Source organism: Otolemur garnettii, unplaced genomic scaffold (assembly GCF_000181295.1).
Source record: "Otolemur garnettii isolate 467f Iridium unplaced genomic scaffold, OtoGar3 scaffold00013, whole genome shotgun sequence".
Lineage (NCBI taxonomy): Eukaryota > Metazoa > Chordata > Mammalia > Primates > Galagidae > Otolemur > Otolemur garnettii.
This window is the reverse complement of record NW_003852408.1, coordinates 1,571,189-1,585,081: the sequence shown is the minus strand read 5'-3', so window position 1 is coordinate 1,585,081 and position 13,893 is coordinate 1,571,189. Positions and strand designations below refer to the sequence as shown.

Here is a 13,893-nt window from a genome sequence, read left to right as displayed (position 1 = left end):
ATCTTAAAGTATATTCATTATTTCTTCTGCCAGCATAATTTTGCTGTTAAACCTCTTTATTGAATTTTCCATTTCAGTTGTTATATCTTTCAAATTGGAATTTCCAGTTGGTTTTTTAAAAATAATTTCTCTCTATTGATATTTTATATTTAATGAGCTTTGTCATTATATTTTACTTTTTTTTTTGAGACAGAGTCTTTGTTGCCCTTGGTAGAGTGCTATGGCATCATAGCTCACAGCGACTTCAAACTCTTAGGCTCAAGTGATCCTTTTACCTCAGTTTTTCATTTTTTAGTAGAGACAGGGTCTCACTCTTGCTCAGGCTCATCTTGAACCTGTGAGCTCTAGTGATCTATTCACCTCAGCCTCCCAGAGTGCTAGGATTACAGATGTGAGTCACCGCGCCCAGCCCATTATACTTTACTTTACAAATGGTTTCTTTTAGTTCTTTGAACATACTTGTAATAGCTACTTTGAAGTCTTTGTAAGTTTAGGTCAAAACCTAGGCTCCCCCAGAGACAGTTTTTATTGAACTCTCCCCACTTATGGGTCATACTTTTCTGTTTCTTTGCATATCTTATGACAACTGGATATTTTTTTCTTTTCTGTTTTTTTAGTGTTTCAGATTAATTGAGGGCACAAAGAATAGGTTACAATGTTTGCATTTGTTGGATAAAGTCCCTCTTAAAATGTGTCCCACCACCAAGAGGTGTGCACAACGTAATACTGTGTCCATTAAATGGGAGCACACCCATCCCCCGCCATTCTCTCCTCTTCCTGTTCCCCCATCCCCTATCTTGAATTGATTTGAGTTTTTCTTTTATGTGGGTGTTTATTAGTTTGTTTTCTGGCTTCATATTAGAATTGAGTACATTGGATTCTTCTCCATTCTTGTAATACTTTACTAAGAAGAATGTGTTCCAGCTCCATCCAGGTTAATATAAAATATGTAAAGTCTCTATCTTTTTAAATGGCTGAATAGTATTCCATGGTATACATATACCACAGCTTGTTAATCCATTCCTGGGTTGGTGGGAATTTAGGTTGTTTCCACATTTTGGTGATAGTAAATTGAGCTGTGATAAATAGTCTGGTGCAAATGTCCTTACGATTTTTTTTTTTTTCTGGGTAGATGCCTAGTAATGGGATTGCAGGATCAAATGGGATGTCTGAGTTTTTTGAGGGTTCTCCATACTTTCTTCCAAAAAGGTTGTATTAGTTTGCAGTGTAAAACACTACAACAGTGTAAAAGTGTTCCATTTGCTCCACATCCATGCCAGTATCTGCAGTTTCCATTTTTCTACTGGGCAAGAGATATGAACAGAACCTTCTCTGCTGAAGACAGGTGAATGGCTAACAAACATTTGAAAAAAATGCTCATGGTTTCTGATCATCAGAGAAATGCAAATCAACACCACCCTAAAGTATCACCTAACCCCAATGAAGATAGCCCACATCACAAAGTCTCAAAACTGGACATTTTTGATAGTATAGTCTGTATCCTGGTCTTCTTCTCTCCGGAGTTTGAGGTAGTTACTCTTTTCATTTAATGACTTGGCTGCAGTGTGTGGCTGCTGATGTTTCTCCTCATTCTTCCTTTGTTTTTATTTTCAAGCCTATCAATAGTTACCCCTGGGTAAGCATATTTTAGTGGTCAGCCTATGATTGGTCAGAAGTTGTATTTAAATTCCTTGAAACAGTGAGGGTCCCACTCATTGTCACTGGTTCTTGTGAGGCTTGGAGATGCATTCAAAGCTCAGGCAGTTTATAAGTCTGCCCTGGGTTTTACTTTCTCTATTTGCAAGGCCCCATGTTCCTCCAGGAATGGGTAGCTTGCTGTGGCCCTCTCATTTCTCTCCTTCATATCTGCAGTCTTGTGCATACACACAATTTAATAGAACAATAGGAAAAAGTACATTCTATTCAAGGCCCACTTTGGCTGCTGTCTCTTACTTTGTTCTCCATGTAAAGTTTCTTGTTGGTCTGCTCATCCATTTGGTGATGGCCCTGAGTAACACTGCAAATTCAGGTTGGCTGTAACATTGACTATCTCTCATTTTTTGCTTTGGAATCATTTTTGTTTTTGATAATGCCTGTGGGCATGGACTTCTCCATATAAATTCAACTCCCTCTGGCAGTGGAGCTGCCAGTTCTCACAGCTTATTCTGCCTTTGTAGGACTTTACTACTAAGGAATTGGGAGATGGTGTGGGATAATAGGATCCCCCAGCTAAAATACCATAGTCTTCCATTGTTCTTATCAAGATTCAGTAGATTTTTTTGAATGAGTGCTTCAAGTGTTGTAATGTTTTTGGTCAATTTCCTGATCTTTAAATGATTTTAACAGTTTTATCCAGTTTCATTCTGTTCTGGATGTTTTTTCCCTCCCTCCCTTTCCTCTTTCTGTATCTTTCCATATCTTTGTCTCTTATTTTTGGACATTTAAATTTTATTCAAACTTAATTTATTTCAGAATATGCTTATATAGGGATCTATTGGGTATTTAAAAAAATAGCATTATTGTTTTTACACTACTTTTTGACTAATCCATGTGTTTCTTACTGATTTGTAATGTAAATTGTTTTTCTAATTTCAGTGAAATTTATTTTAATCTTGTCTTCTTTTTTTTCTTCATTTTTTTTTATCAGTTATGCTCTATTTTCACTTATTTTTTCCATCTCTTGCTTTCCATTGGCTCTTTCTTAGCTTCTTAATACTTCAACCTTGTCTCTCTTTCAACCTGTTTTTTGACTTCATCTTCTTTAGTTTCCTTCAGCGTTTGGGTTCCTATATTCCACCTACTCTTGGTACTCATAAGAGCTCAGGTTAGAGTAAGGCAAGTGAGATGCTGAAGGCACAGACATTCTAGGAGCTTCTCACTCTTGGGTCCTGCAAGTGTGGGATTGACATTTGCAAGACTTTGCTTTTTCAAATTTTGCACCTTAGGTGCCAAACTTGCCCCATTACTTATACATCTCATTAGAATCTATTTGTTATAACCTGACTTCTGTCCCCAAAAGGCCATGCAAAAATAGTACTTTGTTTTATATGGAATCAGAAAAAGGCCTGGAATAGCTGATATGTTATTTGTATTCTTAATCACTAAGGGAGCATACCCTGATCATGAATCTGTCCTCCTTTGGAAGCTTTTTTCTCCTTGTTTTCTTTCTTTCTTTCTTTTTTTTAAAATTTATTGTTGGGGATTCATCGAGGGTACAAGAAACCAGGTTTCACTGTTTGCATTTGTTCAGTAAAGTCCCTCTTACAATCGTGTCTTGCCCCAGAAAGGTGTGGAACTTAACTGCCCGACCTCCTACCATGACAGCTCTAATGGTCATTCCAGAAAAAGAGTTCTTGTTTTTTTCTGAGACAGAGCCTCAAGCTATCCCCCTGGGTAGAGTGCCATGGCATCACAGCTCACAGCAACCTCCAACTCCTGGGCTCAAGCGAGCCATGCTATTTCCTTTCTTAGGGTTTCCTTCACCTCATTTGTTAGATATATTCCTAGGTCTTTCATTTTCTTTGAAGCTATGGTGAAGGGAGTTGTGTCCTTAATTAGCCTCTCATCTTGACTGTTATTGGCGTATACAAAGGCAACTGACTTGTGAACATTGATTTTATATCCTGAGACATTACTGTATTTTTTGATGACTTCTAGGAGTCTTGTGCTTGAGTCTTTGGGGTTCTCTAAGTGTAAGATCATATTGTCAGCAAAGAGTGAGAGTTTGACCTCCTCTGCTCCCATTTGGATGCCCTTTATTTCCTTGTCTTGCCTAATTGTATTAGCTAGAACTTTCAGCACTATGTTGAATAGTAATGGTGATGGAGGACAACCTTGTCTGGTTCCAGTTCTGAGAGAAAAAGTTTTCAGTTTTACTCCATTCAATAAAATATTAACTGTGGGTTTGTCATAGATAGCTTTGATCAGTTTAAGAAATGTGCCACGTATGCCTATACTTTTCAGTGTTCTAATTAGAAAAGGATGCTGGATTTTATTGAATGCTTTTTCTGCATCTATTGAGAGGATCATATAGTCTTTGGTTTTACTTCTGTTGATACGGTGAATAACATTTATGGACTCACGTATATTAAACTAACCTTGCACCCCTGGGATGAAACCCACTTGATCATGATGTATGATTTTTTTTTTTGCAGTTTTTGGCCGGGGCTGGGCTTGAACCCGCCACCTCTGGCATATGAGACCGGTGCCCTACCCTTTGAGCCACAGGCGCCACTCGATGTATGATTTTTTTGATGATAAACTGTAATCTATTGGCTAAGATTTTGTTGAGAATTTTTGCATCTATATTCATTAGTGAAATTGGTCTGAAATTCTCCTTTTTAGTTGGGTCTTTTCCTGGTTTTGGTATCAGGGTGATGTTTGCTTTATAGAAGGTGTTGGGGAAGATTCCTTCCTCCTCAATTTTTTTGGATAATTTCTGGAGTACGGGAATAAGCTCTTCTTTGAAGGTTTGATAGAATTCTGGTGTGAAGCCATCGGGACCAGGGCATTTTTTTGTTGGAAGATTTTTTATTGTTTCTTTAATTTCACTGCTTGAAATTGGGCTGTTCAGGAGCTCTTTTTCTTCTTGGCTAAGTCTTGGAAGAGACTGTGATTCCAAATATTGATCCGTTTCCTTCACATTGTCAAATTTCTGAGCATAGAGTTTCTGGTAGTATTCAGAGATGATCTCTTGTATCTCTGTGGCATCAGTTGTAGTTTCCCCTTTGTCATTTCTGCTTCAGGTTACTTGAGATTTTACCTTTCTATTTCTAGTTAGTCTGGGCAAAGGTTTATTTTATTTATTTTTTCAGAAAACCAACTCCTTGTTTCATTAATTTTCTGAATGATTCTTTTGTTTTTAATTTCATTGATCTCTGATTTAATTTTGGATATTTCTTTTCTTCTACTGGGTTTAGGCTTAGATTGTTCTTCTTTTTCCAATTCCATAAGATGGCTTCTGAGTTTGTTGATGTGCTCTCTTTCTGTTTTTTGAATGTAGGCATCTAAAGCAATAAATTTTCCTCTCAAAACTGCTTTTACAGTATCCCACAGGTTTTGGTAGCTTGTGTCTTCATTGTTGTTGTGCTCAAGGAAGTTAATGATTTCCTCTTTTATTTCTTCCTGCACTCAATTGTCATTCAACAGAAGGTTGTTTAATTACCATGCCTTTATGTGGGGTTGAACATTTTTGTTAGAGTTGAGTTCCACCTTTAGTACCTTGTGGTCCGAGAAGATACAAGGTAAAATTTCAATTCTTTTGATTCTGTTGAGGTTTGTTTTGTGTCCTAGGATATGATCAATTTTGGAGAATATTCCCTGGGGTGATGAGAAGAATGTATATTCTTTATCTTTGGGATGGAGTGCTCTATATACGTCTATCAAGCACAGTTGCTCTAGAGTCTCATTTAAGTCCCTTATATCTTTGCTTAAGTTCTGTTTAGAGGATCTGTCCAGCTCTGTAAGAGGAGTATTAAAGTCACCTGTGATTATGGTATTATAGCATATCATATTGCTCAGACTGACTAAGGTCTGTTTCAAGAATCTGGGAGCATTTAAATTGGGTGCATCAATATTTAGAATTGAAATGTCTTCTTGTTGTATTTTCTCTTGACCAATATAAAGTGACTGTCTTTGTCTTTTTTGACTTTAGTTGCTTTAAATCCACATGTATCTGAAAAGAAGATTGCAACTCCCCTTTTATTCTGAATTCCATTTGCCTGAAAACTTGTCTTCCAACCTTTAATTTGGAGTTTTAATTTGTCTTTTGAAGCTAGGTGTGTTTACAGCAGACAGCAAATGGATGGCTTGTGTTTTTTAATCCAGTCAGCCAATCTATGCTTCTTTAGTGGGGAATTCAAGCCATTGACATTTATTGAGATTATTGATAAGTGTGGTAGTGTTCTAGTCATCTTATTTTGTGAGAGTCCATTGCTTAGTTTTATCTTTTGCATCATGGTGGAAGTTAGGTTCTGTCCTTTAATTTCTGAGTTCTTACTTTGCTGTTGATCCATTGTGATGGTCAGTGTGTAGAATGGGTTGAAGTATTTCCAGTAGAGCTGATCTTGTTGTGGTGAATTTCCTCAATGTTTGCAAATCAGTAAATGATTTGATTTCTCCATCAATTTTAAAGCTTAGCTTAGCAGGATATAGAATTCTGGGCTGGAAATTGTTCTGTTTAAGTAGATTAAAGGTAGATGACCATTGTCTTCTGCCTTGGAAAGTTTCATTAGAGAAGTCTGCAGTCACCCTGATGGATTTCCCCCTGTAGGTCAACTGGAGCTTATTCCTGGCTTGAAGAATCTTTTCTTTTGTCTTGACTTTAGACAGATTCATCACAATGTGTCTTGGAGAAGCTTGGTTAGATTTCCCCCTGTAGGTCAACTGGAGCTTATTCCTGGCTTGAAGAATCTTTTCTTTTGTCTTGACTTTGGACAGATTCATCACAATGTGTCTTGGAGAAGCTTGGTTAGAGTTGATGCAACCTGGGGTCTGATATCCCTCTGAAAGGAGTGTGTCAGAATCTTTGGGAAATTTTCATTTATAATATTCTCTAGTATGGCTTCCATTTCCCTGGGGCATTCTTCTTCCCCTTCTGGGATACCTATAACTCGTATATTTGAACGCTTCATATAGTCCCACAATTCTGACAGTGAATGTTCTGCTTTCTCTCTCTTCTTTTCTACCTCTTTAAGTAGCTGAGGTATCTCAAGAGCTTTGTTCTCTACCTCTGAGATTCTTTCTTCTGCATGGTCTAATCTGTTGTTGATATTTCTATTGCATCTTTAAGTTCTTTAATTGACTGCTTCAGTTCCTTCAGCTCTGCTATATCCTTTCTATATTCTTCATATCGTTCATCTCTTATTTGATTCTGTTTTTGGACTTCCTTTTGGTTATTTTCCATCATTTCCTTCACTGTTTTCATTATCTGTATTTTAAATTCCCTTTCTGTCATTTCTAACATTTCTTTATAGGTGGAATCCTCTGCAGTAGCTACCTCACAGTCCCTTGAGGGGGTTGCTCTGGACTGGTTTTTCATGTTGCCAGGATTTTTCTGCTGGTTCTTCCTCATGAGTGATTTATCTGCTTCCTTGCCCTAATTTCCCTTTCACTTACTCTTGCTCTTTAAGTTTCCATGCCTCTGGACTAAGGTTTCGATGAGTCCTTTTGGTTCAGGACCAGAAGGATAAGAAAATTGAAGAACAGGAAGAGAAAAGAGAGAAAAAAAGCTGGGGTGGGGGAGAAGAAAAAAGAGAAAGGAGAGGGGTGGGTAAATTGGAATATTAACAGAGAGAAGAGAGGCACAGAAAGAAGGAGATAGGAGCAATATAGGTATACAGTAGGATACTTTGACCCAAACTTAGAAAGCCCAAATCTCTGGACGTGCTGGGTTGGGTTGTTCCCTTGAGGTCAGCAGCTCTTTGGTAGCCTGTTTGGACACAGTACCCCCCCTCCACCAAGTAGAGAGGAAAGACAAAAATGCTATAAATCAAACCAAAACAAGCAAACAAAAAACTTTATGGGATAAAATTGGGCAAAAGCCAAATAGTAGGGGTAGAAACACTAGCAGGAATCAAGTTCTAATTGTAAAAAAGGCAACAATGGAAAATTATATTTGAACTAGAAAAATGAAGAAAGAAAATAAAAGAAAAATCTATAAGGAAAATGTTGAAATTAAAAACAAAACAAAACAAAAAAAGGACAAGAAAGAAAAACAAAAACAAACAAAAAAGACAAAAAAAAAAAAAACCCCAAAGCAGTATATATATCTTGCTAAATATCGTCTGGGCAAGAGGTGATCTTCTGGGGTATGAGATAATCACAATGCTGATATGGCTGTAGAGAGATGGAGACGCTCTCCTTGTTTTAACACCTGTCTCTCTTAGTTCTTTCCTTACATCTTTATTAGCTTCTTTGTTATATTTCTACTTTTTCCTCTTTATGTTGCCTAAAAGTTGGCCTAACATAGATTTTGTCAGGATAGGAGTGCCCAGGATTTCTGCAGGATTAATGGGTCTTCATAACTGTATCATAGGGAAAGGAAGATTTGCTTGTTCATTCCTTGTCCTAGGCCCTCCTCTGTATCAGCATACCTTTTCTTGGCAATGTCATTTGTTCTTTAACACTCTTGATTTACCATTTTTATGCAAATAGCTGGCTCATTTGTCTAAGTTATGCTCCAGTTTTCCAGCAGATCACTCCATGTGGAGTTGTATAATACTCTAAGTAGAATTCATCTTCTTCTCTAGTGACTTTACCATCTCCCAGTCTCCAGCTGGAAATCTCACACAGTTGCTACCTCCTTGCTCACTTCCACGTCTGCTTGGTTGCTGTGTGGTGCCAGTTTGTTCTGTGGGATACTGTGATGAAGGCTCCTCTTTCTCAGTGTCGGCTTGTATGACATGAGTTCAGGTCTTGCTTCCTTGCACTGCCTGTTCTGGTTCTCTCCTGGGGTGCAGCTGCTGCTCATCTCACTTCACTCTACTCCAGGCGACTCTCAATCCTGTGCCAGGTTACCTTTTCCTGAAACACATCTCTGATGTATCTATTGTTCTTTTCTTTTTTTCCTCATTCATGCTTCTCTAGTGCCTTTCAATAACTGGGCTGGTTTTCTAGACCTTCCAACTTGTTTTAATTTCCTTGCTACTGCCTCCCTTCATATAGGCTGGACTTTGACCAAATGGAATTCATATTGTAAGAACTAACCTGTGTTTTTCTGTTTGTGTCTCTGTTTTTGTTTCCTTTTGCTAACAGTGTGCTTTTCTCATATTCTTATTTCTTTCAATTTCCTGACCTGGAAATACTCTGTCTTCCATCATATGTCCATTCATCCATACTTAAAAAAAATACGGTGCTTCTAACTTCACAGTTTGCAACAGTTCTTTTAATATGGTTTTTAAAATCTAACCTTTATATCCCTCATCATGCCCAGGATAATGCCTTGCAGAGGTATTTGTTGAATTAGTAAGTGGACTGATGTGTTTCTGGACTAAACCCTGAGACTGTCTGGATTCCTTTATGTGTCTTTCCCATTCCTTTACTGTTTCTTCAAGGCCATCTCTTTGTCTCCCTTCTTGCAATTGGATTAGCTTTGTCTGTGAATCTTTTCACCATGTGGCCTGTTACCCTTTGTCTCTGTTGCTTGTCTTCTTTGCTAAGTTAGTATTAATTTCAGTTTAAAGAAAAATTACATCATTTTGGTGAAGGATGTGTGTGGGATATTTAGAGGAATGGAAGTTAATGTTTAGAATGACATATTGATCCATTTTGTGGGAAAGCAGGCTGCCCACCAGGAATTTGGAAATTTGCAAGTATAAACTTGAGTTCTGGGCTGGTGGCCAGCAGAGACGAGAAAGGAGAAGTTCCGATGATGTGTTTAGTATCCAGGTGGAAGGTCAAGGGCCATCTGCAGGGCTCAGCATGTTCCAGCCTGCTGATCTATGGAGCTGCTCTTGTGTTCTTTAGACATAACTGCCTGAGCTGCTGATCACACAGCTGGGTTGCAGTGATGGCAGAGTAAGAGTGGGAGAAGAAACGTCTAATTACAATATTACCATATTTGGAAAGTGTGTCAACCATGTGGAATTTGCTGTATAGTTGTGGGCATCAAGTTGTAGCAATGAGTTCATCAAGTTGTAGCAGTGAATTAGGCTTTGTTGATGCATCCTAAGGAATTGACTTACTTTGTTCCATAGAAGTACATCATTTGCCCAAAGTTGAAGTTAGTAAATGTCACATCTTAGGTCCTAATTTAGTACTTATTTCATTACAGCTTTTAGATTCTCGATCTTTATACTGTTTTTCAAAAGGATATTTCTTCCTATTTTTGTGCATTTTACAAACTGATTAGAACTTCTGAATTACTTATTCAATTACTTATGGGCCTCATTGGCCCATTTGTGTAGAAGTGTAGCTACAGTGACCCAAAGGAACAGTCTTGTGGTACCTGTGAGGGTGAAGGCCTTGTAAAGAAACTTGGGATAGATGATGTACTTGACTAACTGCCCAGGAGAAGATGACACCAGAACCTGTGAGGGGCACTCTGTTTTCTTTGCCACTAAAGTATATCTAAGTAGTAAATTTCTGAAAGAATGGAGGAGGCTATGGGTCAACCGCTCTCCATATGACCTATTTCTATTTGGTTTCAGCTAGTGACAACTGGGCTACTCAAGGCAGGAAGAACTCTGAGCTGAGCAGTGGAGGCTTCCTGGATCTGGAGAGAAGAGGCAACCTCGGAACCAATAATGAACCATCCTGATTACAGGCCGAACCTCCGGACCTTGGGGACCCCCAGAGGTAGCAAAAGAAAAATGGAGTCTGTCTTAGCAACTGAAGACCTGAAATACAAGTGGATGGGTGTGGAGATTGAGGGCAGCTTTTAGGACTCTGAGGGGAACTCTTATTCTTTGGGTGACCTGTTAAATATTCTCCCATTTTATTTATTCTAGAATTAGGTATAGTTTCTTATTGCCTTAATTTATTGTTATATTGAGTACAACTATTTAATTTCCTCCAGAAAAGTGACAGTCTTTTAGTAATTCACATTTTGGGGAAGTTTATGTCTATAAACAGCGAAGCATATTGAACCCATTACTCAGATTACGTTCCATGCATGTTGTGGTGCTGATTTAAAACTCAAGTCTCATCTGCGTATATTTTAGGTATGTTTCCATACCTGTTCTTTCCTTTTTATGATTGTTTGAGATCATCATCAGGGAGTTTTAGCCTCTTATTTATTTTTCTAAATAATAATAAAAAAGGTATAATATCTCCAGTTTTAAAAACAGAAATGTTTGAGGAAAGAGTTGATTGCTGCCTCATGTTTCTAGGTGTGTCCTCTGTGGTTGGCTCACAAGGCATTGGTGCTTCGCCAGGTGACAAAAAGGCAAAGAACAAGTCCATGAGAGGGAAGAAAAAGAGCGTATTTGAAACCTACATGTCCAAAGAGGAAGTTTCAGAAGGCTTGAAGAAAGGAACACTTATCCAGGTGATTAAAACCTACTGGAAGGTTATTCTCTGAATATGTGGAATCCAAAGCAATCTGCTATTGATTGAACTATTTCCTGTTCTGTACTGTGTTTCAAAAGAATTGAGGACATCACAGGGCAGGGGTGTTATGATGGCATAACAGAGGTGAGGATGTAGCAGGTGCTCCTTAGACCTGTAGTACATTTAGAGGTGGTAAGCACAGAAGACAGAGCCAGTCAAAGTGCTCTGAGATTTGAGAGGAGGGAGCCATTATTTCCAGTCAGGATTGCCTAGAAATGCTTTACTGGAAGGGATATAGATGAGCAAGGCCATGGATTGGTGCCTTTAAATAAGTAAAGATAAAAGAGAGAGCTTTACTAAAGGAGGGACCAGTGTGAGCTATTAAGACAGAAGTGGGAAATAGGATTTGGATATGTGAAACACTGACAGTTTGCCTGGAGCACATAGATGCTGAAAGACTGAGAAAAATGAATAAGGTTGAAAAGGGAAGAGTAAACAGCAGCAGACAATATTGTGACTGCTTCGTAGTTTATAAACTGTGTTCTTAAGCTAGTTCAGTGGTTTGGCTGAGCATGTGTTTGTTGAGCATCCACTGTGAGCCAGGAGATGTCAAGATGAAGGCAGGTAGGACTGGCTTTCTGTACTTTGTCACAGCCCAGTGGGGGGAGATCGTTATGTAAACAGATGATTTGGGGATAAAATAGCAAGTATTTAGATAAACGAGTGATCAGGGTATATGGGAGAATATTGAGGGGAAACTGGGAAATGGTGTAGTCCATGGTTCTAGAGAGGCTTCCTGTAAGAGGTGACACCTGTGATGGGTACTGAAGGATGACTAGTTTGGGCCTATTTGATGAGTGGTGTGTGTGTGGGAAGGAGGTATGGAGGGGCAGTGGCATTAATGGAAACATGCAGTTGTGAAACAATATGGAGTAAGGTAGCTTAGGTCTCCTGGGGCATGAAAATAGGTAATGAGGCTGGAGAGGGAGGCAAGGCCACATAGTCTTTGAATTAAGTCTACTTAATAATTCTTAGATTAGTGTAGAAATATTGCCATTTGCTGCTGGATCACTTGAAAATGTTGACTGTTCTACTTTCTCTCATTCTGATTGTCCAGGTTCTGTGTTTGTTTTTGACTGAAGATCCAAATTAACAGATACTTGCTTTTTATCACCTTTCTGTATTTATCTGTGGTTAAGAGCACATGCGATTGATAAGATTGATAAGATTCTTATCCAGTCTAGGAAACTGGTTTTTAAAAAATGAGTTGATCTTTCTGTTTCTGAGAGTATTATTGACTTTAAAAAAAATACTTTTCCTGTATTTCTTTGATAGGACTTCTTTTAGGAGAGTTGAAGCTGCATTTGAACATTTGTCCATTCATTAATCTATTCATTTGTTCTTCATCATTCACCGCATGCACTTAATGCCATTTTATCTATACATTTTTTGGCCCTCCCCTTGTTTCATGTACAAGGACTGGTTATGGTCTTCCCATCCTCATTTCCTGCCACTCTCCTCTATGGATGCTCCTCCCATTTACCCTGAGCGTTAAAACTTTTCTGGTAAAGACTACACTCCTTGATTCCTCTCTAATTTTGTACATGTTATTCCTGGAGCTTGGAGCTCTTTGTCCCACTCTCCTGCTGTAATCATGCTTGCCCTTTAAGTCCCTACTGAATGTTACCCTCTTTGAGAAGCCTCACTTTAATTCTCCAGAGTTGGCTGTTATTGCTTTCCTGAAGTCGACTTTTTTGTTTACCCTTTACTTGAAACCTATTACCATTTTTTGGCTTTTATGTTTCTCCCCAAACACTGTTCACTTCCTTGATGGCAGGGTTATGTCTTATTCCACAAATTAGCCCAGTGTCTGGCATTTATTGGATGTTTAATAAATTTATATTAAAAATTTATTTAGTGACTGAATAAAGGATCAGGATACTGTTTTTTGAAGAAGAGTGAGGGGAACCTCAGTTGTTATAACTTAAAAGAAAAATAGCTTAGAATTTTGGTTATAAAATTATACATATAGAAAGATAGGATAAGTGTAATACTGTAATGGTATTAATTTCTGATAGCTTTTAATTTTTGCTTTTGAAGCAACTCTTTGCTGACATTAAAACAAAACAAAAATCTAATCAATATACCAATTCTCATTTCCAGGAGTCTGTAAGTGATTCCTCCTGGCCTGTGACTTCATGAGACTCTGCAGCCAGAGCCTTCTCCCACACATGAGAACAGTTGTTCTTTGCAGATGGGGAAAGGAATGGGTTCCAGATATGAGGTCACTGTGTGAAATATACAACACTGTAAATAAGATTTTCATAGACACAGAAACAGAATCCATCTGCTTTCTGATATAAACTTTCTGTGTGCAGGCCTTAATTGGTAAGGTAAAAAGCTAGACAAGAAAGGATATTTTAATTCTGATGGAGAAAATTAAGTTTATCAGATAGATATACTTAAAAATGTTTGTAAACTTTTGTATTTAAACTTGTCTATTTTGACCTTTTTCTTCCAGAGGAGAAAGTTTTATTGAGCAGTATTGGGAAGATTCTTCAAAAAATTGAGTAGAGTAATATTTTAATTTCCTTTCCAATACCCTGACTATAATTTAATATTTTATTGGTGTTTTGTCTTGCATAGGGAAGAGGAGACCAGAGTGACCAAAGAAATCTCTTTTCAGTGTTTGAAAAACTGACCAGCAATAACACATGATTGTATACGTGTAGTTTTGAAATATTTTTCATTACATAAAATTTTTTTTTTTTTTGAGACAGTCTCATTATGCCACCCTTGATAGAGTGCTGTTGTGTCACAGTTCACAGCAGCCTCCAACCTCTTGGGCTTAAGTGATTCTCTTGTCTCAGCCTCCCAAGTACCTGGGACTACAGGTGCCTGCCA

At 38.0% G+C, this 13,893-nt stretch overlaps 1 protein-coding gene across 3 annotated transcripts in view; it reads left to right on the top strand.

Moving 5' to 3' along the window:
• The window catches only part of DIS3L2 (DIS3 like 3'-5' exoribonuclease 2), a 372,485-nt gene that overhangs the window by 34,331 nt on the left and 324,261 nt on the right, over positions 1–13,893 (top strand). For all 3 annotated transcript variants that reach the window (XM_003784860.3, XM_023510309.1, XM_023510310.1), the window contains exons 2-3: positions 10,149–10,296; positions 10,830–10,987. In XM_003784860.3, the coding sequence (XP_003784908.1) occupies positions 10,245–10,296; positions 10,830–10,987 (210 nt within the window). In that variant the 5' untranslated portion in view covers positions 10,149–10,244. The remainder of the gene's footprint in view (positions 1–10,148; positions 10,297–10,829; positions 10,988–13,893) is intronic.